At 40.7% G+C, this 25,322-nt stretch overlaps 1 protein-coding gene across 2 annotated transcripts in view; it reads right to left on the bottom strand.

Annotated features, from left to right (window-relative positions):
- Positions 1 to 2,598: 2,598 nt before the first annotated feature.
- HEATR3 (HEAT repeat containing 3) overlaps positions 2,599 to 25,322 on the bottom strand; it is a 41,629-nt gene continuing 18,905 nt past the window's right edge. For both annotated transcript variants that reach the window (XM_047078370.1, XM_047078372.1), the window contains 4 exons: positions 18,825 to 18,913; positions 12,142 to 12,285; positions 8,437 to 8,613; positions 2,599 to 3,422 (listed from right to left, as the gene is read on the bottom strand). In XM_047078370.1, the coding sequence (XP_046934326.1) occupies positions 3,300 to 3,422; positions 8,437 to 8,613; positions 12,142 to 12,285; positions 18,825 to 18,913 (533 nt within the window). In that variant the 3' untranslated portion in view covers positions 2,599 to 3,299. The remainder of the gene's footprint in view (positions 3,423 to 8,436; positions 8,614 to 12,141; positions 12,286 to 18,824; positions 18,914 to 25,322) is intronic.

Here is a 25,322-nt window from a genome sequence, read left to right as displayed (position 1 = left end):
TTTATTATTGTTCCTGAAAATAAAGAATTTCTGGATATTGTGAAGTGAGTTGTAAAATTGCTCATGTCCTATCTATTGGCTAAATACAATCAAATATTGATCCATGCAATTTCGAAAAGGCAGGAAGCAAGCCTCCAGCAGAACTGGGTGAACAGGAATGCCGAAAAGATAAGGGCCCTTCCCTATCCTGACAACTCAAAGGTACTTCTTCAAAAGGCTAAATAAAAGCAAGAGATAAAATTGCAAATAAAGAAATGTAATTAAAGGACTGTTATTTCAAAATCAATTCTATTTTAAAATAAAATAGGGCGCCTGGTGGCTCAGTCAGTTAAGCATCCGACTTCGGCTCAGGTCATGATCTCACAGTTCATGAGTTTAAGCCCTGCATCGGGCTCTGTGCTGACAGCTTAGAGCCTGGAGCCTGCTTCAGATTCTATGTCTCCCTCTCTCTCTGCTCCTCCCCTGATCATGCCCTGTCTCTCTCTCTCCTTTAAAAATAAATAAAAACATTAAAAAAGTTAAAATAAAATAAAATAAAATAATTTCCATCTTAAAGGTCCCCCCCCCAAAAAAAAGTTAAAAAAATGAGAAGTAAAGCAGTGATTTTCATTTCCTTTGGGCAAACATGCCATGGTAGGTTGAACACTTAAAAATATCTCCTAAAACAACGGATCTCACCTGAGTTTGTACTTCAACACTTAAAATAGTGCTCATTTCTACTGGACTATTCTGGATGACTTACAAATAAATATAGTTTTAAGTAGATTGTTTGAGGTGGCTGGGTGGCTCAGTCAGTTAAGCATCTGAGTCTTGATTTTGGCTCAGGTTGTGATCTCACAGTCGTGGGATGGACCCCATGTTGGACTCTGCGCTGACAGCACGGGGCCTGTTTGGGATTCTCTATTTTTCCCTCCCCTGCTTGTGTGTGTGTGCATGTGCACTCTCTCTCCTCTCTCTCTCTCGAAACAAATAAATATTAAAAATAAAAATAAAGATTTTTTTCCCTATAGTCATACAGGAGAAAACGATAGTTTCTATTATACTGTGCCATGAATAATTTTGCATGCTCTACTGAGCTATTATGTAAACAGAGCCACAAAGTATATTTAATCTTTTCCCATCTTTCCCTGTTGTTCAAATAGCAAAATTAAATGTAACGATACAAGCCAAACTACCAATGCCTTAGACTCTGAAATTTCTGGATGGCATGTTTTCTATGTAAGACCTCCCCTTCTAGTATTCTATGGGACGACTGCTTTAGAGGTTGCTTAATAAACAGAAACTCACTAACATTTATTCATTCAACAAATATTCATCAAGACCCTACTAGGTATTAGGGCCTGTGCTAGAATTAGACATTTTATTTTCCTTGAAAATAATTATAGTCTGTAAATATCTGAAGCAGAGAGAAGTCTGAGGCTGTTCTTCATTGAAAGAATCCTCTCAAAACCACAATGAGATACCACTTCACAACTGTGAGAACGACTAGTATCCAAAAGAAAACAAGTGTTGGTGAGGATGTGCAGAAAAGGAAACCCTTATGCACTGTTGGTGGGAATGTAAGTTGGTGCAACCACTGTGGAAAGGTACAGACATTCCTCAAAAAACTGAAAACAAACTACCATATGACCCAGCAATTCTGCTTCTGAGTATATATCCAAAGGAAACTAAAACACTACCTCAAAAATATATCTGTACATCTCATGTTCACTGCAGCATAATTTATGATAGCCAAGACAACATAGAAACAAGCTAAGTGTCCATCAATGAATAAAGAAAAAGTGTGTGCATGTGTGTGTGTGTGTGTGTGTGTGTTCACCCCGACACACACACAATGGAATACTACTCAGCCACAAGGAAAGCAATCCTGTCATTTGCAACAATATGTATGGACCTTGAGGACATTATGCTAAGTGAAATTAAGTTAGAGAAAATTAGTGTATGATCTCACATATATGAGGAATCAACAAAAAAACCTAAGCTCATAGATACAGAGAACATATTGGTGGTTGCCTGAAGTGTGTGTGTGTGTGTGGGGGGGGGGGATGGCAATATGGGTGAAGGGAGACAAAAGGTACAAACTTTCAGTTATAAGTCATGGGGATGTAATGTGACGGTGACAATAGCTACACTGTATTGTGTATTAGAAAGTTACTAAGAGAGTAAATCTTAAAGGTTCTCATCACAAGGAAAAAAATTGAAGTGTGTGAAGTGACAGATGTTACCTAGATGAGAAAGGTAAGCCCTACACTAGGTACTGGGCCTTTTAACAGGACAACTGAGATCAATTGTGGGGAAATTTCCAAATCTTCATCAACAACTCTTCTGATCAGGCAAATGAATGGACAATGGAGCTGGTCCAGAACCACCACCCCCCACCCCCCTCCGCCCTCAGACAATGATGTCACTGAAACTCCCCCATCCCCTGCTCCAGCTGTCACCCTATTAATGCAAGGACATTGAAGAGTAATGCTGGGGATTCCTGCTGTAAGTCTTTTTAATGTCTCACATACAGTCAAAGCAATATCCATTAGCAAGCAAACAACCCAGGAACAGGATTATCTGGTATCTTAAAAAAAGACTTTGTAAGACACAAAGTTTTCAATTACCAAGTTATTTATTGAAAAATATTCTCTCCTAATTGATTCCATATCAAATTAAACAAGGAGTGATGTTACACAGCAGTAACTGATCAGCTCCATTTGTAGAGGATGACAATGGTCTCATTAATTCATTAGTATATTCTACTAAATAGCTGGAATACACACTCAATCCACTCACTTCTTCAGAAAAGGTAAATGTAATTGCTTTACTTCATACCAAAATCCTTTTTAAAAGCTTGTCTTCATATTTAGTTAAAGATTCCTCTAATATAAAATGATACTTGGCTTGCTCACTCTGGCAGCACATATAAAATGATACTTGCTTTAAAGAGCATCCAAGCAATGCTTTGGATTTTCTCTTCCTGCAAAATTCAAGGAAAACATGATTGTTTGAAAGTTTCTTTGCTGCTGATGAAGAGCCACCTGAGATTCCTTTGTGTTTCTACTCTTCTCCTCTTCGTGTTTCCAGTGATTAAAACATGCAGGAAACATCACTTACAGAAACTAGAAATGCCACAGAGATCCCAGAGCTCAAAAGAGAGTTTCCGACAGGTTTTGAAGTTTTTGCAAACCTCAAATTAATGTACAGGATATGGGGATTTAAAAAATGACTTTTAGAAACACATACACTCAAAGGAAACCCTTCGGTACTTTTTAGCATTGAACACTTGGGGCAAGAACTGGTCTTTCAGTAGTTCAAGTAGTCAGTCTTTTCTCAACAGTTTCTTGGTAAGCGACAAACCTTCTCAAATTCATCTTCACATTGTCGAGAACACACAGCTGATCTGGACTGTATTTACCTCTCCCTTCTTTTCGTATCTGCCAAAAAATCATATGTGATTTGACATATATTACTAATTCCTTTAGATAAGATAGCATTTGATTTTGGGTGTATTTATTTTCAGAAAAAAAGAGCTGCTAGAATATGGTGAAAGATTCTCACTTTCCAAGGTAAAAGAATATAGTATGTGAGCCATAAAGATAAAGTAAGATTATGCACCTTGTAAACAACAGTTACAAGAACGACTGAATTGTAGCGTTCCAAAGAATAAGGTTTATGGTATGTAAACTAGACCTCGCCTCCAGTCTAGAGCAGTGGTTCTGAAATTTTAGCATGCAACAGTATCATCTGGAAGCTTGTTAAAAAAACATAGGGCACCTGGGTGGCTCAGTCGGTTAAACGTTTGACTTAGGCTCAGGTCGTAATCTCATGGTTCAAGAGTTCAAGCCCCACACTGGGGTCTGCTTGGGATTCTTTCTGCTCCTCCCCAACTCAGGAGCATTCTCTACAAATACATACATACATACATACATAAAAACAAAAACAAAAACAAAAACAGATGGGTGGGCCCATCCACAGTGTCTGATTTTCAGCATGTCTGGACTTGGGTCTGGAAATTTGCATTTGTAACAAAACACCAGGTGATTACGATGCTGCTGATCACAGGGCAATTTCGAGAGGCACCGCTCTAGAGAAGTTCTTCAGTTAAAATGCATTGTATAAGTGGGTTCTTCTTTTTTTAATGTTTACTTGAGAGAGAGAGAGAGAGAGAGAGAGGGAGGGAGAGAGAGAGAGAGAGAACACGTGCAGATGCACAGGAGAGGGGCAGAGAGAGAGGGAAACAGAGAATCCCAAGCGGACTCTACACTGTCAGCACACAGCCCAATGCAGAGATCGATCCCATGATCCCATGTGAGATCGTGACCTGAGCCAAAATTCAAGTCAGATGCACTTAACTGAAGGAGCCACCCAGGCGCCCCTGAGCATTCAATTCTTGATTTTGCCTCAGGTCGTGATCTCCTGGTTCCTGACACCAAGCTGCACTGGGTTCTGAGCTGACAGCACAGAGCCTGCTTGGAATTCTCTGTCTCTCTTCTCTCTCTGCCTCTCCCCATGCTGGCGCACCCCCTCTCTCTCAAAATAAAAATAAAAAAATAAAGAAAATATCTTTAGGGGAGGCTGGGCGGCTCACTGGGTTAAGCATCTGACGTTGGCTCAGGTCAAGACCTCATGATTTGGGAGTTCAAGCCCCACATCAGGCTCTGTGCCGAGTGGTGAGCCTACTTGGGATTCTCTCTCTTTCTCTCTCTCTCTCTCTGCCCCTCCCCCCCCCAAAATAAACTTAAAATATATATATACTTGAAAAGAGTCGAATGTTCAACCAACAGAGCCACCCAGGCACCCCTTATATAGTGTTTAAATGCAACTCGGGGCTAAATATATACCAAACAGTCTTTAATGCAATTGTGGCTTCATTCACAGAGGAGCTTCATATGAAAAACTACAGGCTGCCTTTCTGGCTAACAAAGAAACTTCACTAGGGCTTTATACCTTTGAGAAAAGAAAAACAATTAAACATCATTACCAGAGCAATGCATATTAAGTAGGAAAATCAATCGGAACAGAGGTTAGGGGTTATTTTGCTGGTTCATAGTTTACATAACTCCTCCCTACACACTGGTTTCTGTAGTTTGAAGGCTCAACCACATCTGCTTTCCTTGCAGCTGCAGGGAAACAGGGGATATTTTCTCCTTGCCTTGCAGACTCCTCTTTCAGAAGTTTCAAGGCCCCGTACCCTCTAAGAACAATTGGACACACCCACTAATATTGGTATGGAAATATCTCTAGGAGACAGTGTTACGTGAAAACACACAGAGTACTGGATTGGGAATATGTTAGTCTACGGTTTGGATAACAAAGGGGGAAACACTAATGCACATCCGTCTTTATGTGGAGAAACATCATTCAATGTGGTTACCAGTGAGGCAGAAAACAGGGGAGAATAAAACATCACTGCTTAAAAAACAGACAAACATGGGCAAAGTGGGTCAAAAGGCACAAACTTGCAGTTACAAGATAAATAAGTCATGGAGATGTCATGTTCAGCATGGTGACTGTAGTTGGCAGCTATGATCATACATTTGGAAGTTACTATGAGCGTAGAAGCTTAAAAGTTCTTAAAAGTTCTCATCACAAGAAAAAATAAATTGCAATTGTGTGTGGTGATGGATGTTAACCAAACTTATTGTAGTAATTATTTCCCTATATGTACACATATCAAATCATTATGCTGAACACCTAAATCTAATACAAAGCTATAGGTCAAATGTATCTCAATTAAAAAAAACCCCAACAACCCAGGAAACAAAAAAGCCTACAGGCCTCAACTAGGGATAAACCGTTCAACTTAAATTACACACTGGTGAATCTTAATAAATGTCAGCCACTATTACTACGTTTTTAAATACATGATGCTGAAACATAAAAATGTTAAAAACAAACCAATACTGATGTTCTTTTTTTTTTTAATTTTTTCTTTAATGCTTATTTATTTTTGAGAGAGAGAGACAGAGTGTGAGCAGGGAAGGGGCAGAGAGAGAGGGAGAAAGAGAATCCAAAGCAGGCTCCAGGCTCTGAGCTGTCAGCACAGCTGGGGCTTGAACAAACAAACCGTGAGAGCATGACCTGAGCCGAAGTTGGTCACTTAACCAACTGAGCCACCCAGGCACCCCCCCAATACTGACGTTCTTAAACCAACACTGACTTCAGATGTAACTATGACATAGAATGTGCATGGTGTGCATTGCTGTTTTTCTTTTCTTCTGGAAAACTCTTTATGCCTCAAAAGAACTTAAGAAAATTTAAGGTATTAGACATATAAGGTTGGCTTTAGCTCAAGCAGTTACTTCACAGTTATTAAATTATTAGACATACAGTCACATTCTCCTAAAAAGTTATCACAGAGTTCTCTCCTCGAGAACTGAAATCTGCATTAAAAGCCTGTTAGATAAAAGAAATATACTGGAAAACAACAGAAGTAGGCTAATTTTTCACCAAAACCTCTATTCTTTTGACAAAGATTTTAAAGCAACTGTTTAATTTAAAATCTAAAAGCAAAAAATACAAGTATTTTTATTTCTCAAAATGACATAATTTAGAAATGGAGATTTTGTATTTATTTATTTTTATTATCATTATTATTTATTTATTTTTAAGTAACCCTGTACCCGACATGGGGCTTGAACCCACAACCCTGAGATCAAGAGTTGCATGCTCCACAGACTGAGATAGCTGGGTACTCCCAGAAATGGAGACTTAGGTAAGTGGAGAATGGTAAACTTAAACTTGTAGACATGTGATTCAAGGCTGTTTTTAAAATTCCTAGTTGCAGGGCGCCTGGGTGGCTCAGTAGGTTGAGCACCCAATTCTTCATTTCAGCTCAGGTCATGATCTCACAGTTCATTGTAAGTGCAGAGCATGCTTGGGATTCTCTCTCTCTGCCCCTTCCCTGCCCTCTCTCTCACACAAATAAAACTTAAAAAAAATTTTTTTTAAATTACTGGTTGCTTTCCCCCAGCCACCAAGTATTTGAAAATTACTTTTTAACTGAAAGTTAGTTTTGATGTTTCTATTGAAACAAAAAATAAATAAAAAGGGGAAGCCTGGGTGGCTCAGTCAGTTAAGCATCCGGCTCAAGTCATGATCTCACAGTTTGTGGGTTTGAGCTCTGCGTCGGGCTCTGTGCTGACAGTGCAGAGCCTGCTTGGGATTCTCTCTCTCTGCCCCTCCCCTGCTCATGTGCTCTGTCTTTATCTCAAAATAAATAAATAAACATAAACAAACTAATAAGTAAATAAATGGGCCAATGAAGGTAGCTACATTCCCCAACAGAGATCAGCCTGGACTTTGCCCTTTTTTCAGAGCATCAAAGGGAAATACTCATAATGTGGAAATCCAGCTGTAATAAATTACCTCTAATGATATAAAATAAGTTTACAATGTATACGAAAGTGCTTTGTAGGCAACAGACTTCAGTGCTTCTACAGGAGCACTGTTAGCACGACTGAACTGTTGTGGCAAGGGGGGGACCTCGTCTACCCCTTTTCCGCCCACATCACAGTGATTCAACAGAAAGGACGGAGCTCTGACTCAGCCAACAAGCATTCTTCAGTTCTGGGGATGAAGTGCTCTGTGAATCACTGCAATTGCATGAAGGGAACTACACACACCCCCTTCTTGTAGGACGTTGAGACCTAAGCATTTCTTTTTTTTTTTTAATATTTTTTTAATGTTTATTTATTCTTGAGAGAGAGAGAGAGAGTGACAGAGAGTGAGCAAGAGAGGGGCAGAGACAGAGGGAGAGGGAGAGGCAGAATCCGAAGCAGGCTCCAGGCTCTGAGCTGTCAGCACAGAGCCCGATGTGGTGCTCGAACTCACGAAGTGTGAGATCGTGACCTGAGCTGAAGTCAGACGCCCAACTGACTGAGCCACCCAGGCTCCCTGAGACCTAAGCATTTCTTTTTTTTCAACGTTTTTTTTAATTTATTTTTGGGACAGAGAGAGACAGAGCATGAACGGAGGAGGGGCAGAGAGAGAGGAAGACACAGAATCGGAAACAGGCTCCAGGCTCTGAGCCATCAGCCCAGAGCCCGACGTGGGGCTCGAACTCACGGACCGCGAGATCGTGACCTGGCTGAAGTTGGACGCTTAACCGACTGCGCCACCCAGGCGCCCCTAGACCTAAGCATTTCTTTTTTTTTTTTTTTTTTTTTTTAGAGAGAGATTCTTTTTTTTTTTTTTTTTAATTTTTTTTTTCAACGTTTATTTATTTTTGGGACAGAGAGAGACAGAGCATGAACGGGGGAGGGGCAGAGAGAGAGGGAGACACAGAATCGGAAACAGGCTCCAGGCTCTGAGCCATCAGCCCAGAGCCCGACGCGGGGCTCAAACTCACGGACCGCGAGATCGTGACCTGGCTGAAGTCGGACGCTCAACCGACTGCGCCACCCAGGCGCCCCGACCTAAGCATTTCTAAACAGAACAGCTACATACCTTCGTTTTGAAGACTGGCTGGAATTCTTTCAGAGCAGACAACAGTTTAATTTGAACTGAGGCCCTTTCAGCTTCTTTCCCGTCTGCAAAAACATCGAAGAGGGCATCCAAGGCTTCCCCTGCCACCACGAGGGAGGGATCTTTAGTGGCAACCTCAAGCAGAAAGCACCCGATGGTCTGGAGACAACAAAACACACTGTTATTGTCCAATATTCTAACCTCAGTTTCCAAAATCCATACTAACTTTGAATGTGGCAACGATTCACACATGGTCTTTTAAAACTTAGAAATGCCAGAGACAAATTTTTTTGAAAGAACTGAGGCACCTGGGTGGCTCAGTCAGTTGAGCGCCCAACTCTTGATTTCAGCTCTAATCATGATCTCATGGTTTTGTGAGTTTGAGCCCCGTGTTGGGCTCTGTGCTGACAGTGCAGAGCCTGCTTGGGATTCTCTCTCTCTCTCTTTCTGTCTCTCTCTGCCCCTCCCCTGCTCATGCTCTGTCTCTCTCAAAATAAATACACTTAAAAAAAATTTTTTTTAAACTTTGAAAAACTAAAAATTAAAGACTTCACATGTATTTATAAATACACCATATAGGGGCGCCTGGGTGGCTCAGTCGGTTGGGCGTCCGACTTCGGCTCAGGTCACGATCTCGCGGTCCGCGAGTTCGAGCCCCGCGTCGGGCTCTGGGCTGATGGCTCAGAGCCTGGAGCCTGCTTCCGATTCTGTGTCTCCCTCTCTCTCTGCCCCTCCCCTGTTCATGCTCTGTCTCTCTCTGTCTCAAAAATGAATAAACGTTAAAAAACTTTAAAAAAAATAAATAAATAAATAAATAAATACACCATGTATAATATAAACTAGATAAATTAAGTTTACATTCCTAAATAAACTAAATTAAAATCCATAAATGATCTATGAGAGATTGACTTTGGAAATTAAATTTTTCCCATCTCCCTCAAAAAGTCTTTCCCTGTCATGTCAAGATGCAAATAAATATATGTTAAAAAAAAGTGCTTCCCTGTAATGACCTTTAACACCCATCCATACTTTGACAATTAGCTGGCTAATGAACAGGCCATTCCCAATCTGCGAAGAATTGTTCAAAAGTAAACTTACTTTGTTTTGGCTGTTCTCCTTCATCCTTTATGTCTTAAGGGTGATGTGCACATCTGGTACTATCAGTGGGAGAGTGGAAATGCTAAGAATAGCGAGTCCAAGCTCCAGCTGTGACGTAAATAACAGCCTGACTCTTGGACAGTTCATTACCCACTCTGGGCCCCAATTTCCTTATCTAAATTTAAGTAATACAGACAACCTCTAGGATAGTGTTTAGATTCAATATTCTATAATAAAATATGAAACACACAGTATCACATAGGAAGTAGTCTTATTAAAAAGATTAGCCTGAATCTGAATCTAACCTAGCCTTTAGATCTAACCTCCAGTTTGCAGAAAATACAGACAATAAAAGAACAAGCTTAACAACACAAGGAAGCAATCAGACAAATCCAGAAGGTTGGACACTATGAGACAACCCTAGGAATTGAGGAAAAAAACAGGTGGTGGTAGGGGTGCTTGGCTGACTCAGCTGGTGTGACTCGTGATCTCAGGGTTTTGAGTTCAAGCCCCACGATGGGCATAGAGCTTACTCAAAAAGAAAGGAAGAAACAAACAAACAAACAGGTAGTGGTAGGCACTGCCAGGGAGAAGTTTCCAGATTGAGAGAGGCTTAGAAGATCCACAACCAAACACAACACATAGACTTGACTTAAATCCTGGTTTAAACGAACTATCCATAAATAAATGTTTTTGAAACTGAAAACATCTGAATATGGACCATGTATGAGACGTGATTGCTGACTGTGTAAGGTGTGATAATGGTGGTTATGTCACAAACTGTCCCTATTTTTAAGACATGCATACTGAACCAACAGGGGCAAAATACCATGATGCCTTTAATACCGAGCTTTAAAACATTTTTTAAAAAATGTTTAATGTTTATTTATTTTTGAGAGAGAGAGAGACAGAGAGAGAGAGAGAGAGAGAGACAGAGAGACAGAGAGACAGAGTGTGAGTGGGGGAGGGGCAGACAGAGGGAGAGACACAGAATCGGAAGCAGGCTCCAGGCTCCGAGCTGTCAGCACAGAGCCCGATGTAGCGCTTGAACCCACGAACCATGAGATCATGACCTGAGCCGAAGTCGGACGCTTAACCGATTGAGCCACTCAGGTGCCCCTCTGCTTTGCTTCATGTTTGGAAATGTGACTAAATACAAACATTCAAAAAAATCTCATGTTATAGCTGAGGAAAACTTGTTGCTCCGCTCAAGTGGACCTTGGGAATTACAGTGTTAAGGGGCAGGAAGTGATTAAACATGCACATGGCTGTACACACACACACAACCACACAGCTACATTCTCTCTCGTTTATGTGTCTATATATCTAGAATAACACAGAAGAAAGGGGTAACAGTGGCTGCCTCTCTACAGTTAAACTGGGGGAAAGTTATAAAGGGAGAGGAGTTTTTTCATTAATATTCTTTTTACTTGTCTGTTTTGTTACGTGCAGGTATCTTTTCAAAATAAGGTTCTTAAAAATGAGTCATGGTTCGGGTGCCTGGGTGGCTCAGTTGGTTGAACGTCCAACTTCGGCTCAGGTCATGACCTCATGGTTGGTGAGTCCAAGCCCCATATCAGGCTCTGTGCTGACAGCTCAGAACCTGGAGACTGCTTCGGATTCTGTGTCTCCCTTTCTCTCTGCTCCTCACCCATTCATGCTTTGTCTCTCTCTCCCAAAATAAATAAACGTTAAAAAAAATGAGTCATTGTTGTAAAGTTGTTAGCAACTTAAGTACTTCCTAACAAATGGTTTACTACCCATGAATTAGTAATTAATACTTCAGCAATTATTACCACAATGAAAGGTAACTTTACTATCACTGTCCTTTTAGTTACTAGTGATGCTGTGTCTCGAGCAGATTAGTTCCTGAGCGACTGTGCCTCGATGAAGTGCTGGAAGCAAGTTATGTTGAAGCTTGCGGCTTCAAATTTACGAAGTGGCCTCAGAGGGGACTGTGTGGTACTGTTCAGAATGCACGTTGGCCGGGCGTGCTAAGAGAACTGGCGAGCGGTTCCTTCATCACTAGGAGAATGGAACATGCTCATATTTTATGTAACAGCAAAAGCAGAGGTACCTGAGACAATGCTGAACTCGTCTTTCACTGCAGACAAGTTCATTTTTGAAAAAGTATCTCTGGAATAAAGTTAAACGGCAAAATGCAACTCAACTTTTCAAGTACCTATCTAATTCATGTAGGCAGATCAAGCCAAATTCAAAGGGCATATTTTAATAATGTACTTTAGTAAGCAAATTCTTGATAGGATTTCTTCTCATGATGTCCACAGAAGTTTTTAAAAATCCCACACTGGGGTGCTTGAGTGGCTTAGTTGGTTGAGTGTCCGACTCTTGACTTTGGCTCAGGTCATGATCTTACCCTCATGAGATTGAGCCACTCGTCAGGCTCTGCACTGGGCATGAAGCCTGCTTGGGATTCTCTCTCCCTCTCCCTTTGCCTATCCCTCGCTCACTCATGTTCCCTCCTTCCCTCCCTCCCCCTCTCTCAGAAAAATAAAAAAAAAATCCCACACCAACAATTACCCTGTTTCTAATGATTTAACATTTTACATTAGAAGCATATAGTTTTACCTTAAGAGTTTCCAGTGTTCCATCTTCTTTGGCAAGGACGCTGCCAGTGATTCCTAAAATACTAACAACGTTTACTCTCACCCCTGTATTACTACTATGAATGCCGGCTGTGCACAATGTCATCAACTGATCGGGAGTCATGCACTGTTGAAAAGGAAGAAGAGAGTATTTACGGTGTTAAACTCGACCAGTTCCAATAGTACGCACAACAGGACTGACAGGAATGTCACTAAGAAAAGTTATTACTTACTCTAATTGCTCCTAAATACAGCTGGTATTCTTGAACTAAGATGAGGCCTGTTCATGTCACTGTTATTACTCAATCTACCACAGCTGTAGGCCTGTAAGAGGGGCTTCATTTCCTATTAGTTTCATTTGAAGAAGACTTTTGGTCAGATGTACGCAGACTAAAGAGATTCAAATTTCTTTTTAACATTAATCATAAGAACGTTTTGAAAATGTAAATAAAATCCTGTAGCTTTAATAAAAATTGGCTGAATCTATGCAAGAACTTACCCTGAGATGTGTGTGGTATGGTAAATTATTAGAGATTGTAAAAACCACGAAATTATATAGTGCTTCTGCCGTGTAGTGACAATTTTCATTTTAAGATAATCTGAACACATATGTGGACGCAGGTATCACAAGAGAATTCGAATATCATGTTGCCAGGCTATCACCTGTGAGGAGCAGCCCAGCATGGTAACTAAGGGCTTTGGATTTGGAATCTGACATCCTGAATTCACAACCTGGCTCTACTCCTTACCACTTAGCAATCCTGTGCAAAATACTTGACCCCACTAAGTTCTCCATTTCTCCATGAGTAATGCAGGGACAGTGATCACATGCAGAGGGGCTAAGAGGATTAAGTAATGCACACAAAAATGCACATATGTATATACACACACACATATAAAATACTGAACAGTTTTTTTAATGTTTATTTATTTATTTTGAGAGTTGGAGGGGAAGAGAGAGAATCCAGAGAGAATCCCAACCAGGCTCTGCCTTGTCAGTGCAGAGCCTGACATGGGTCCTGACCTCACAAACTGTGACATCATGACTTGAGCTGAAATGAAGAGTAAAATGCCCAACTGACTGACCCAAGTGCCCCAAGATACTCAACAATTCTAAACAAGCTCATATCTGAATCATCTGCACTGCTTCTGCCAAATCTAAAGGAAAATAGCTAATAGGCTCAGGTTTCTTAGAAAACACTCTACTGGAAACAATCCCACCAACCACAGGATTGTTCACAGCCAGAACAAGGCTGCTATGAATGATGAAGGCAGGCTGCTTTACTACCAGCATGACTCACAAACGTTAAGTTGCCCAGTGTGCACAAACCTACAAGGTAGAGAACTAGACAGGGGAGCAGGACAGTCGCACTCCAGTCTTAGTGCCGTCATTCAGCACCTCTAGTCCCTGGTTTCCTTTTTTTGTAAAGCATTAGAGAGCCAGGGTCCTTCTAGTTCTCAAATTCCATGCTCATGCCCAATACATAGCCCATCTGAAAATCTATGGCCTGAATATATATGAATGCCTAGACATTAACTGGGCATGAGCTGGGAGTAATTCTCTTTAAACATCAGACTGACCCAGTAAGCTACTGCTGAAGATCATGCAAAATCAATAAAAATACTTTATATTTCTATAGGCCCTACAGTATAGGGTCTTCTAATCCTCTCTCCATTATTACCATTCCCATTTCGAAGAAACTATGGGTCAAAAGTTATGTTCTTGAAAGAAAATTCTCAAATATACAAAGAAAAAAAATTTAAGGTTTATATATTAAAGACCAACAGCGCATACTGTATTTGACAGAAAAGCACCAGAGACATTCTCACTATGCTGTGGACCAAGATAAAGTGTGGGAAGCTCTGCTCTAGGGTGTGGCCATGGAGTAGAAGTAGGAAGGAAGACAAGATGGCCAGAGAAAGGGAGGTCCAGGAACTTCAAAGCCAGGTCACTTGGGGGAGCATCTATGTGGATCCTGAAGTCACCTAGAATCATGACAGGACTATTGAAGAGTAATAAAGCCCAACAGCAGGAATCTTTAAGGAACAAAGGGTGCCTTGGGCACCCTATGGATGGCTATAACCAAGAGAAGTGGGTGGTATGGTCTAATGACATATTAATCAAAACTGGAAGATTTTAGAAAGGAAGGAGCAAGGATGGTATAGCACACTTACTACAGCACACCCAAACTTAGTGTGCATGCCAATCCGCTGGAGAACTTCTTCAAATATAGACCACTGGGCCCCTCCCCAAAGTTTCTGCTTAAGTCGACTGGGGGCGAGGCCCTAAGATTTGGCCTTATATATGAAGAAGAAAAAGACCACCACCAAAATAGCAAAACTGAGAAAACACAGGAACAGTTACAGAAAAACAAAACAAAACAAAACCAAAGGCCCTGAAAATACATAAAGAGACATCCAATCTCCCCAGAAGAAGAGAAATGCAAATTAGAATGAGATATAACTTCTCAGCTATCAAACTGGTTAAAATCCAACATTCTGACAATGTACTCTCCTGGTGTGGCTACAGCAAAATAGGCACTCTCACTGCTGGTGGAGATTCAAGATGGCTCAAAGTCTAAGGAGGGGACTACAGCAGTAATTAGCAAAATTAGAACTCCATCTCTTCTCTGACCCAGCAAGCCCACTTCTAGGCATCTATCCCCAAGACTCAATGGCAAAAACACAAAATAACATCTGTAAAAAAGTTATTTGCTGCGGTTCTATTTATAATAGCAAAGACTGACTGGAAAGTAAAATACCCACCAATAGCAGACAGGTTGAATGAATAAGGAACACCTACACGACGGAGTAAATAATATGAAGCTGTAAAAAAAGATGTAAGAGGGGAGCCTGGGTGGCTCAGTTTGTTAAGCATCTGACTCTTGATTTCAGCTCAGGTCATGGTCTCATGGTTTGTGGGATCGAGCCCTGTGTCAAGCTCTGTGCTGACAGCCTAGAGCCTGCTTGGGATTCTCTCTCCCCCTCTCCCTCCAACCCTCCCCAACTTGCGCACATGCTCTCTCTTGCGCACAATCTCTCTCTCAAAAGAAATAGTAAATTAAAAAAAAAAAAAAAAGAAATGAGAAAGATACCTATGTACTATGATGATTAATAAAGGAGGGAAAAACAGCAAGGGGCAGAAGCACTACTTTGAAGAAAGGGCTGAAATACAAATGCCTACATATTTGCTTATGTTTTTAAAATAAGAACGATAGAATGATAAATCAAAAACCAAAATGGATGGTTACCAGAAAGGGAAGAACAGGGCCAAAGGGATACACTTTGAAGTGTACAGCTCAGTGGCAGGAAGTACTTTCACACTGCTGTGCAACCAGCCATCACCCATCCACCCCCAGAACTCCATCCCCTTAAACAGGACGCCCCTACTCTCTCCTTCCCCTAACCCCTGACAGCCATTGTTCTACATTCTGTCCTTATGAATTTAACTGTTCTAGGTGCTTCATAAATGGAATCATACAATATTTGTCCTTTGTGTTTGGTTTATTTCACTTAATGTAATGTCTTCAAGGTTCACCTAGGTGATAGTATTACAACTGCGTTCCTTTTTAAAGCTGAAAAATATCCCATCGTATGTATATATTATATTTTCCTCTGAATATATCTTGTTTCAGTTTGTGTGTGTGTGTGTGTTTTTGAACTAGGCTCCATGCCCAACATGGGCCTCAAACTCACAACCCTGAGATTAAGAGTCTCATGCTCTACCGACTGAACCAGCCGTTCCAACCTGTTTCAGTTTTGTTACTGAAACTGTGTAAAATAAAAATTAAGGCAAAATGAGAAAAGGACTCTTAAAAAAAGGAAAGCTAAAACAATTGAAACTAACTTTATAACAAGCCACAAAGAGAATTTTTTCAAGCAACTTTAAAACACAGCAATTTGTACAGTCTTGGAGGAATTTTTCCTAAGGACAAGAAGAATCACAAAGAAATCTTAAACTACATTCAGTTGTGTTACTGTTAGTAATAACAGCATTGTTATCTTGAAACTATTAAATACATTCTGTAGGATAAAGCAAATAATTTCAACATCACTAAGAAGCAAGATTTGCAGTACAAAAAAGATACAAATATATATCTAAAGTTAAGTAAAAATACTTTAGCCTTTTTACTTAAACTGGAAATATCAGCATGACATTGTGATTTATTTTTTCTCTTCCCATGAAATTCTTATTTCCTAGCTATTTCCACTAAAAAAAGTCCAGAAGCAACAACAACATAGCAAAAGTATTCCAAAACTTAATTTCCCACTAAAGATATTAGGGCTGCTGGGGAAAATGACTCCAGGTTTCAAGCAGGAAAAGTACAAGATGAGTCTGGGACAGCTGCTTGTACTCAAGAAGCTCTCAAATCTAGTGGGCTCAGGAGCCACAGAGAAGAGACTTCTACTACCGACAGATGGGATTTCTTCTCTTTCTTTTTTTTTTTTTTAGAGGGAGAGAGGGAGAGGGAGAGGGAGAGAGAGAGAGAGAGAGAGAGGGACAGTGTGGGCGAGCAAGAGGGACAGAAGGAGACAGAATCCTAAGCAGGCTTCACACTCAGCACATGGGGCTTAATCCCATGACCCTGGGATCATGACCTGACTCGAAATCAATAATCAGACACTTAATCGACTAAGCCACTCAAGTGTCCCGACAGATGGGACAGTTTCTGCATCAAAGAAAAAAAGCTTATACTGGAATGAAATACAAATCTATTAAAAACCACGAGTTCATAATGATATTTAAAAAACCTCACTGGGGGCGCCTGGGTGGCTCAGTCGGTTAAGCGTCCAACTTCGGCTCAGGTCATGATCTCACAGTTTTTGAGTTCAAGCCCCGCATCGGGCTCTGTGCTGACAGCTGAAAGCCTGGAGCCTGCTTTGGATTCTGTCTCCCTTTCTCTCTGCCCTCCCCCACTTGTGCTCTGTCTCTGTCTGTCTCTCTCTCTCTCTCTCAAAAATAAATAAATGTAAAAAAAATTTAAAAACAAAACAAAAAAACACCTCACTGATCACTTTCTGAGATTGCTGAGGGCACTAACATATTATTCTGGAGAAAAGTGTAGGGGTGCAGGATCATATACACTTATCCCATCTTTCTGGTATGGACTTTATTTCAAAGTTACCAAATAACGGAGGAGACAGAAAGTTTCTCTATAGTAGAATCACAGCTAATAAATGTAAAAAAAATGACAAGATTAGAATGTGTCCATTTTGCAACCACTGATAAAATAACGGATCTAGACAACAGTAATCCCTGCTGGCTACAACCACTAAGGAATCCACTGATTAATCTTAACATCACTATTTATGAAAATACATAATTTGTGATAGGAAAGTAGAAAATACAGACAACACTATGAATTATTCTTGCCAAAAAATTTGATCCCAAATCTAATTAAGGCTCTAGACCTAGCTTCCTAGGATATATGGACCCCAGAGGGACACATTAACATTACCATTGTTAGCAACCAGCCAAATCTCAGAATGAGAAAAATTCTTCAAGACAAATAACAGGTTCTTCAATCAATAAATAGAAAAGGGAGAGGGGGGTTGGTAGGGGAAATGTTTTAAATTAAGAGATTTAAGAACCTGTGAATATACTAAAAACCACTGAATGGTACACTTCAAATGGGTGAATCGTATGGTATGTGAATTAAATCTCACTAAAGCCGTTAAAAAAAAAAATTGAAACGGAAGTATCAACCAAAAGCAATGTGTAGATCTTGTTTGGGTTCTGATCTAAACAAAAGCAAGACATTTTCATGGCAATCAGAAAACACTGAACTCAGACTGCATATATCAAATGATGATAAAGCAATGTCTGTTAATTTGGGGGTAATGGTACCGTGGTCATGTTTTTTAAAAGTCCATTTTCTGTCACAGACACGTAATGAAGCACATAATAAAATACTTATGGGTGAAATAAACACAATTTGCTTTAAAGCAGTCCAGGTAACAAAAACAAAGCGTAAGGGAGATAAAGAGAACAAGAAGGCCAGGATGTTGCCAACTCAGTGACACCTGTGGTTGGTGATACTATTATCTTTGCTTTTAGAGATGTTTGAAAATTTCCTTAATAAAAAGCAAAAAATAAAAGTGAGAAAGCACCTATCACAGAGATGCCTGTGGATCACTGTGGAGGGTCAGGAGGCATGCTTGAAAATTTCTGTAAACTGTTACAGAAGACTGATGGCTTTCAGAGAACATATTTGTGACCTGTACGTCAACCAAGTTACATCGATAAAAAAGATTGTGTGTGTTGGTGGCACTGGCGGGAAGAAGGAAAATATTTTACTTTTTATTTTAAGCACATATGATTTCTCTTTACAAGGATCATACATTACTCTTCAAACAAATACTTTTAATATGTTTTTTTAATTTTTTTTTTTTTTTTTGAGAGAAAGAGTGGGCGCAAGTGGGGAAGGGGCAGAGAGAGAGAGATAGAGGATCCAAAGTGGGCTCTGCGCTGACAGCAGAAAACCCGACATGGAGCTTGAACTCATGAACCGTGAGACCATGAGCTGAGCCAAAGTCAGACACTTAACCAACTGAGCCACCTAGGCGCCCCCCCAAAATAAATACTTAAAAAAAAAAAGTTATTAACTTTGCCTCCATAATGCAGAATCTTTGCTGGTTTCATATAAAAATTTTTAAGAATCTTACCTGAGAAATGTTCTTGGAGGCCATTGTTTGCAAAAGGGCCCTCAAGGCACTACTTATGGCTTCTAGAAAGTCAACATGCTTAGCAAAATCTAAAACACAAAAGTGAAATACACATTTGTCTTTCTCTAAGACAAGTTACCTTGTAGGAAAAGAAACAATCAAAACACCGCATGTTAAATCTTAATATATGCTATTATAATTAACACTTTTGATATTGAGCCTGAATTTCCACAGTTCCTTGTGAGCTACATACTTGAGTTTGAAAAGACGTCCACAATTGAAATAATCATAACAAGGGAGCATTCTACGGATAGTCCTTGCCTTCCAGACACTGGATTTTCATTTGATCTCCTTCTTTAGCACATGCTAAGCCTGAGCTAGCCTTCGTAGACGGAATTCAGCCTTTCACAGGTTGCCATCATGGTGCTAGGCAGAACCAGCATGGAGATGTCTCCCAAATCAGAGTACTTCCTCACCGACCTAAGTCCACTACGTAGTCAACAACTGTTGTTTGCACAGGGCTAGGCCACTACACCTCCATGGCTTCAATGGTTTCTATGGTTTTGACTGACCCAACTTCCCCTTCCCATTCCTGCTCACTTTTACTCTTTTCTTACTGTCCCTTCTTCCGACACAGGACAAATGGAACAACAGCAACAAACAATTATGTTTACAGTTATACAGAAGGGTGTGGGTCACCCAGGCAGGCTAGCTCTCTAACGTCTTAGGTGGGAAGGGAAAGTGATGGATTTGCTGTGGTAGATTATACATTTTTTTTTTTTACATTTATTTATTTTTGAGAGACAGAGAGAGACAGAGCACAAATGGGCGAGGGACAGAGCGAGGAGACACAGAATCCGAAGCAGGCTCTAGGCTCTGAGCTGTCAGCACAGAGCCTGACGCAGGGCTCAAACCCACAAACCGCAAGATCATGACCTGAGCTGAAGTCGGACGCTCAACCGACTGAGCCACCCAGGAGCCCCTGCTGTGGTAGATTATATATTAAATAGCCACAATGGTACTTCCATTTCTGCATGATCTTCCCAAGCCTTGCCACATCCCATAAAGATGTAAAATCTATTTCCCCTCTCCTTGAATCTGGGGGGGACTTTGTGACTTCTATAAGCAACAGGACACATGAACATGACAGGCTAGGTCGTGAAAGGCACCACGGCTTGCACCTGACTCACATGTGTTTGCTCTTTTTTCTCTTTCAACTCTTACCCTTGGAACCCAGCCACTATGTTATAAGGAAGCCTAGGTCATATGAAGAGGTCACCTATGGGTGTTCCGGCTGACAGCCCCTGAGCCAACTATCAACGTATGAGTGAACAAGACTTCAGAAGTTCTGCCTTCCAGTTTTCTGGCAGAAACCCTAGAGTTTCTCAACCCTAGCACCATGGACATTTTGGACCAAACAATTCTTTGGGGTCCCTTCTACACTGTAGGGTATAAGAGCAGCATCCCTGGCTTCTCCCCTCTAGATAACAGCAGCAACCCCCAAGTTATAAGAACAAAAAATACCTCCAGACATTGCCAAATGTTCCCTGTGGGGAAAAACTGCCCCTAGTTGAGAACCCCTGGCCTAGACATTGTGGAGTAGAGACAAACCATCTCTGACCTATAGAAACCCTGAGAAAAACTCATGAGTATTGTTTTAAGCCACAAAGTTTTGAGGTGCTTTGTTATATGGTAACAGATACCTTGGCTTTCTGCCTCCTGCTGCCTGGGGCCCTAGGAAGGTTCCAATGCCCTTTTCTGGACTGCCTGCATGAGAACGTGCCAGCTTCTGCACAGATTTGAATCAAATCTGCGTATTTTATTTTTTTGACCATCCTTTTCAGATATATGTTACGTACTGAAGTAGGGAGTTCCTGTAAGTTTCACAGAACATACACTAAGCTTTAGGATCAGACAGACCTGGGATGGAATCCTGCCTTTGACTTTATATGACCTCTCATGTTGGCCTCTGGTCAAATGTTACCTCCTCGGAGAGGCCTTTCAACGTAAACCCATCTAATACGGCACCTGAACCAATTATGCTGTCATTTTTTCTTCCTAGATAAAATTACATTAAATCTCTGAGATTGTAAGTTCTGTGAGCACAGTGGTCTTGCTTATCTCATCCACGCCTGGATCCCTCAGACCTGGAGAGTGGAACATGGCATAAAGCGTTCAATAAATATAGCTAAAGAAATGAATGCCCCAGAAGGAGTTCCTCAACCTCTCTAAATCTCAGCTTCCTTATCAGGAGGGTGGGGTAATAAGGCCTCGCTCATACAGCCTAGCACCTAAAAGGCACTCAAAAATCGGTGTAAGGTCGTTACTAATAAAATTCAAAAAGTTGCCATACTGGCTCTGAAAAGTAAGTTATATTTATATTTGATTACAGCTATTAAGTGTAGCCCTAGACACTCATGAACTGCACATAAAACAATTAAACAACATCATGAAGAAATAACTCAATACAAACTAGAACACACTCGAAACAATTTTTTCTATCTTCCATTCTAAGAAAAATAACCATTACTTTAGATTCAAAACACTAATCTAAACCACACTACTATTTTACATTATGTGCAATTTATACTTTCCCTAAATTAAGGATTATTATTTGGATGACTTTTATTTAATTCACATTTCTGGTCATTTATCCATTTTGGGAAAGGAATTTCAAACTACCCTGCCTTTCTGAGAAATTCCCAGTAAAAGGTCAACACATATGGTATTGTTGAAGAAATTAAGTAAAGGTCAATAGAAGTTAAACAAAAGAGGTGACTAAAATGTCTTTCCCCTCAACTTTGTTCGGCATGTAAGAATTTGTAGCACATCTTAATGCAGGTAAATAATCAACTCACAAGTAATTAAGCAGCAAATTTTATTTAGGTCAATTGTTCAGACTGATTTTCAATTGCCTTCTTTCCCTCCCTCCCTGTCTTCCTTCCTTGAAAGTTTATTTGAGAGAGTGCGGGGGAGGGGCAGAAAGAGAGGGAGAGAGAATCCCAAGCAGGCCCTGTGCTGTCAGCACACAGCCTCATGTGGGGCTTGAACTCATGAACCGTGAAATCATGACCAGAGCTGAAGTTGGACGCTTAACTGACTAAGCCACCCAGGCACCCCCCAGAACCGTAGTTCAGCATTAGAAGTAAAGTAAGTTAAGGGCACCTGGGTGACTCAGTCAGTTGAGTGAGTGACTTCGGCCCAGGTCACAATCTTGCGGTTCATGAGTTCAAGCCCCACATCAGGCTCTGTACTGACAGCTCAGAGCTTGAGACCTACTTTGGATTCTGTGTCTCCCTCTCTCTCTGCCCTTCCCCCGCTTGCACACACTCTCTCTCTCTCTCAAAAATAAGTAAAAACATTTAAAATTTTTAAAAAAGTAAAATAAGTTAGGCAGAGTTGTATGATCCTCATATATTTAATGTTCAGAGATAATAACACAAGAAGTTAGAGACATTTAGCCCCATCCTCCACAAAATTCTCCAATAACAGTTTAAACCACCCACCTAAAACCCACAAGGTTATGTAACTTAATAAATCTCTGTTTAAAAGGAATTTTAGAATACCATCTCTAAATATAAGCAATTATCCTTTATCAAAAATTTCATTCTGATAAGAAAAGGTTATGTCAACAATACCCCTGAACTTGGAATTTACTTAAAGCGTTTAATTCTAGTTTCCTACAGTTCAGAAACTTTCCATTATTTTTCCAAGGCTGAACTTAGTCTCATTTTCCTGTGATCTTCCAGGTAATAAATGTGCAAGCATCAGGGACCACAAATAGCCAGCTGAACTGGGAGAAGCATACCTGTTTTCTGCACAGCAGAGGCACAGCATATGTGCACTTACTCAAGTGAAACAAACTCTTTCTGCTAGTTGGAGATGGGGCTTCCAGTACCTTGACTGGACTCTCACCGAAAAAATGGCTCAGAGGCAACACATGACAGTTTGTTCTGCCAGTGAGGCAGACAGGATCCCCTCCGGTTAGGCAGGTCTTAGAAGCAGTGATAGGCTTGGATAGGTCATGCTCCCCTGGGAGCATGGCTGTGCACAATCCCATTTGGCCCAGCTCCCTACAGGGCACCCATGTGAATGGGTGGATGGGAGAGGGCCCGAGCAACAGTAGCCCCCTCCCTCCCCTACCATGGGACATTCAGCTGGGCTGACAGGAGCCGCAATGTCAGCAAAAGTCAGATAAAATATCCCCCTCTCCAGTGACCACCCCCCCCAACACCATCCAAATCTCCGCCTGGTTCATAAGGCTGGGAGACAAACACAAAGCTACAGCGGGGGCGCCTGGGTGGCTCATTCGGTTAAGCTTCCCACTCCTGATTTTGGCTCAGGTCATGACTCTCACGGCTCGTGAGTTCGAGCCCCACATTAGGCTCTGCACTGACAGCATGGAGCCTGCTCAGGATTTTCAGTGTCTGTCTCTCAAAAATAAACAAACATTGGGGGAAAAAAAAAAAAAGCTACAGTTATCTGACCACCTCACGCTGACAAGTCACTTCTGTAGCCAGAGCTTGCCCAGTCCTGTCCATATCGTGTGTTAGGTGTGGCTGGGCACAGTTTTCACATGATCGCACCGGTGAAAGAATGCACAGCCTGAGATCACTGGAAAATTACATCTGCTGACTAGCAAATGTTGGAAGGTCAGGAGAGACAGAATAACTATATACGGGTTTCTGAACATTTACTCAATTTTTAAAAATGACGCAGAACTTCTGAAACATGCACTATTAAAAGCACAGCACCTCATATTAACTTGATGGAGTGCAAAATAGATGTCTAAAAGAACTGGGAATCGGGTGCCTGGCTGGCTCAATCAGAGTTGCAAATGACTCTTATCTCGGGGTTGAGTTTGAGCCCTATGTTGGGTGGAGAGATTACTTAAAAATAAAATATTTAAAAATAATGATAATTTAAAAATCTTTAAAACAAAGAACTGGGGAGCAACTCTCGAATGAATGTTTATACAGACACTTGCATTTAGTCAAAATCGACCATGTTTTGATCTTTTAAGAGTTTCAACTTTTTTTTTTGAAGTCTTATTTATATAAGTGATCTCTACCCCCAACATGGGGCTCAAACTCATGACCCCAAATCAAGAGACACATGCTCCTCTGAGCCAGCCTGGTTCCCCTAAGAGTTTCAGCTCTTGACTTAATGATGTGTCTAAGAAGAGGAGAGATACGTCAAATAAATACTTTACAATGAGATTTGTGAGTAATACACCAATGGTAACACAGCGAGGTTACATCTTATTTGGTGGTTAAATTCTAAGGTTAGTACAGAAAGCAAATATTATATATCTTCAAGTTTACCCTCAAAAACTCCCTAAAGACACTCTGAAATTGAGGATCTGAGAGCAGCAGATTCTCATCTCCCAAATTACTCTCACTGCAGACATACATGTTAAGTAGGGCAATGTGGAGAATTTTCCTTTGCTACATAAAGTACTATTTTTCCCTCCCTCTCAGTCTCTCATTGTTTGTTTGGCTTGAGCTGCTATAGTGTCATGTGACCAAGTCAAATGAGATTCTACTACCACAAACTATGAAAATCTGTTAGAAGAACATGCGTTAACCCTTATACAGCTAGGTCACTTAGAAAAAATAGTTAACTACATATGGCATCTCCCTAGGTCTCTATGTACAAATGAAATTGATCCATATTAGAGACCTTGGTAATACCTCTTACCATGCAAAGGTGTTTGAAAATAGAAATGTGTTAGAAAAAAGCAGGGTACAGTATTGTGTATCTGGTAGTCTACCATTTGCCTTAAGAACACATGTATATACTTTTTTTTCAAATCATATACATATTTGATATTGAGAATTTCTCTGGAAGAACACACAAGAAACTGGTAACAGTGATGGACTCTGGGAGAGGAACTGGGTGGTGTGAGGAAAAGGAGGGAGGCTCTCTGCTTTATGTCCTGTAGTAACTTGTGAATTCTGTGATACATGTATAGATTACCCAATCAAATATAAATCAATGATTTTATGTTTAAGAAGAAAAATAAAGACTAAATAGGGTGGCCAGGTGGCTCAGTCAGTTAAGCGTCCGACTCCTGATTTTGGCTCAGGTCATGATCCCAGGATTGTGGGATCAAGCCCTGGGTCGGGCTCTGCGCAGACAATATGGACCCGCTTGGGATTCTCTCTCACTCACTCTTGCTCTCTCTCTCTCTCTCTCTCCCTGCCCCTCTCTCCCTCTTGCTCTTTCTCTCTCAAATAAAAATAAACAAAGAAAAAAAATCTAAAAAAGAAAAAAAAAGAATGCTTAAAAAAAAGAAAAAGAAAGACTAGAGAATTACCTGAATATCTTAATGGGGCTTAATATTTACGGTATTTGTGATTCACCCTTATTGGCCTGACATAACTGGATGCAAGAAATCTTAATAATAAAACAAATACAACCCATAGACCAGCATATGGGCTGGACCCTATACCTCTGGCAACTATAAATATGACTCTTAGTGCTTGGGAAAGGTTT

The sequence above is a fragment of the Lynx rufus genome, unplaced genomic scaffold, assembly GCF_022079265.1.
Source record: "Lynx rufus isolate CCGP_SWC_20201006 ecotype Redwood Valley unplaced genomic scaffold, mLynRuf1.p SCAF_16, whole genome shotgun sequence".
Taxonomy (NCBI): domain Eukaryota; kingdom Metazoa; phylum Chordata; class Mammalia; order Carnivora; family Felidae; genus Lynx; species Lynx rufus.
The sequence above is the reverse complement of the archived record's forward strand: the minus strand, read 5'-3'. Positions and strand labels throughout refer to the sequence as shown.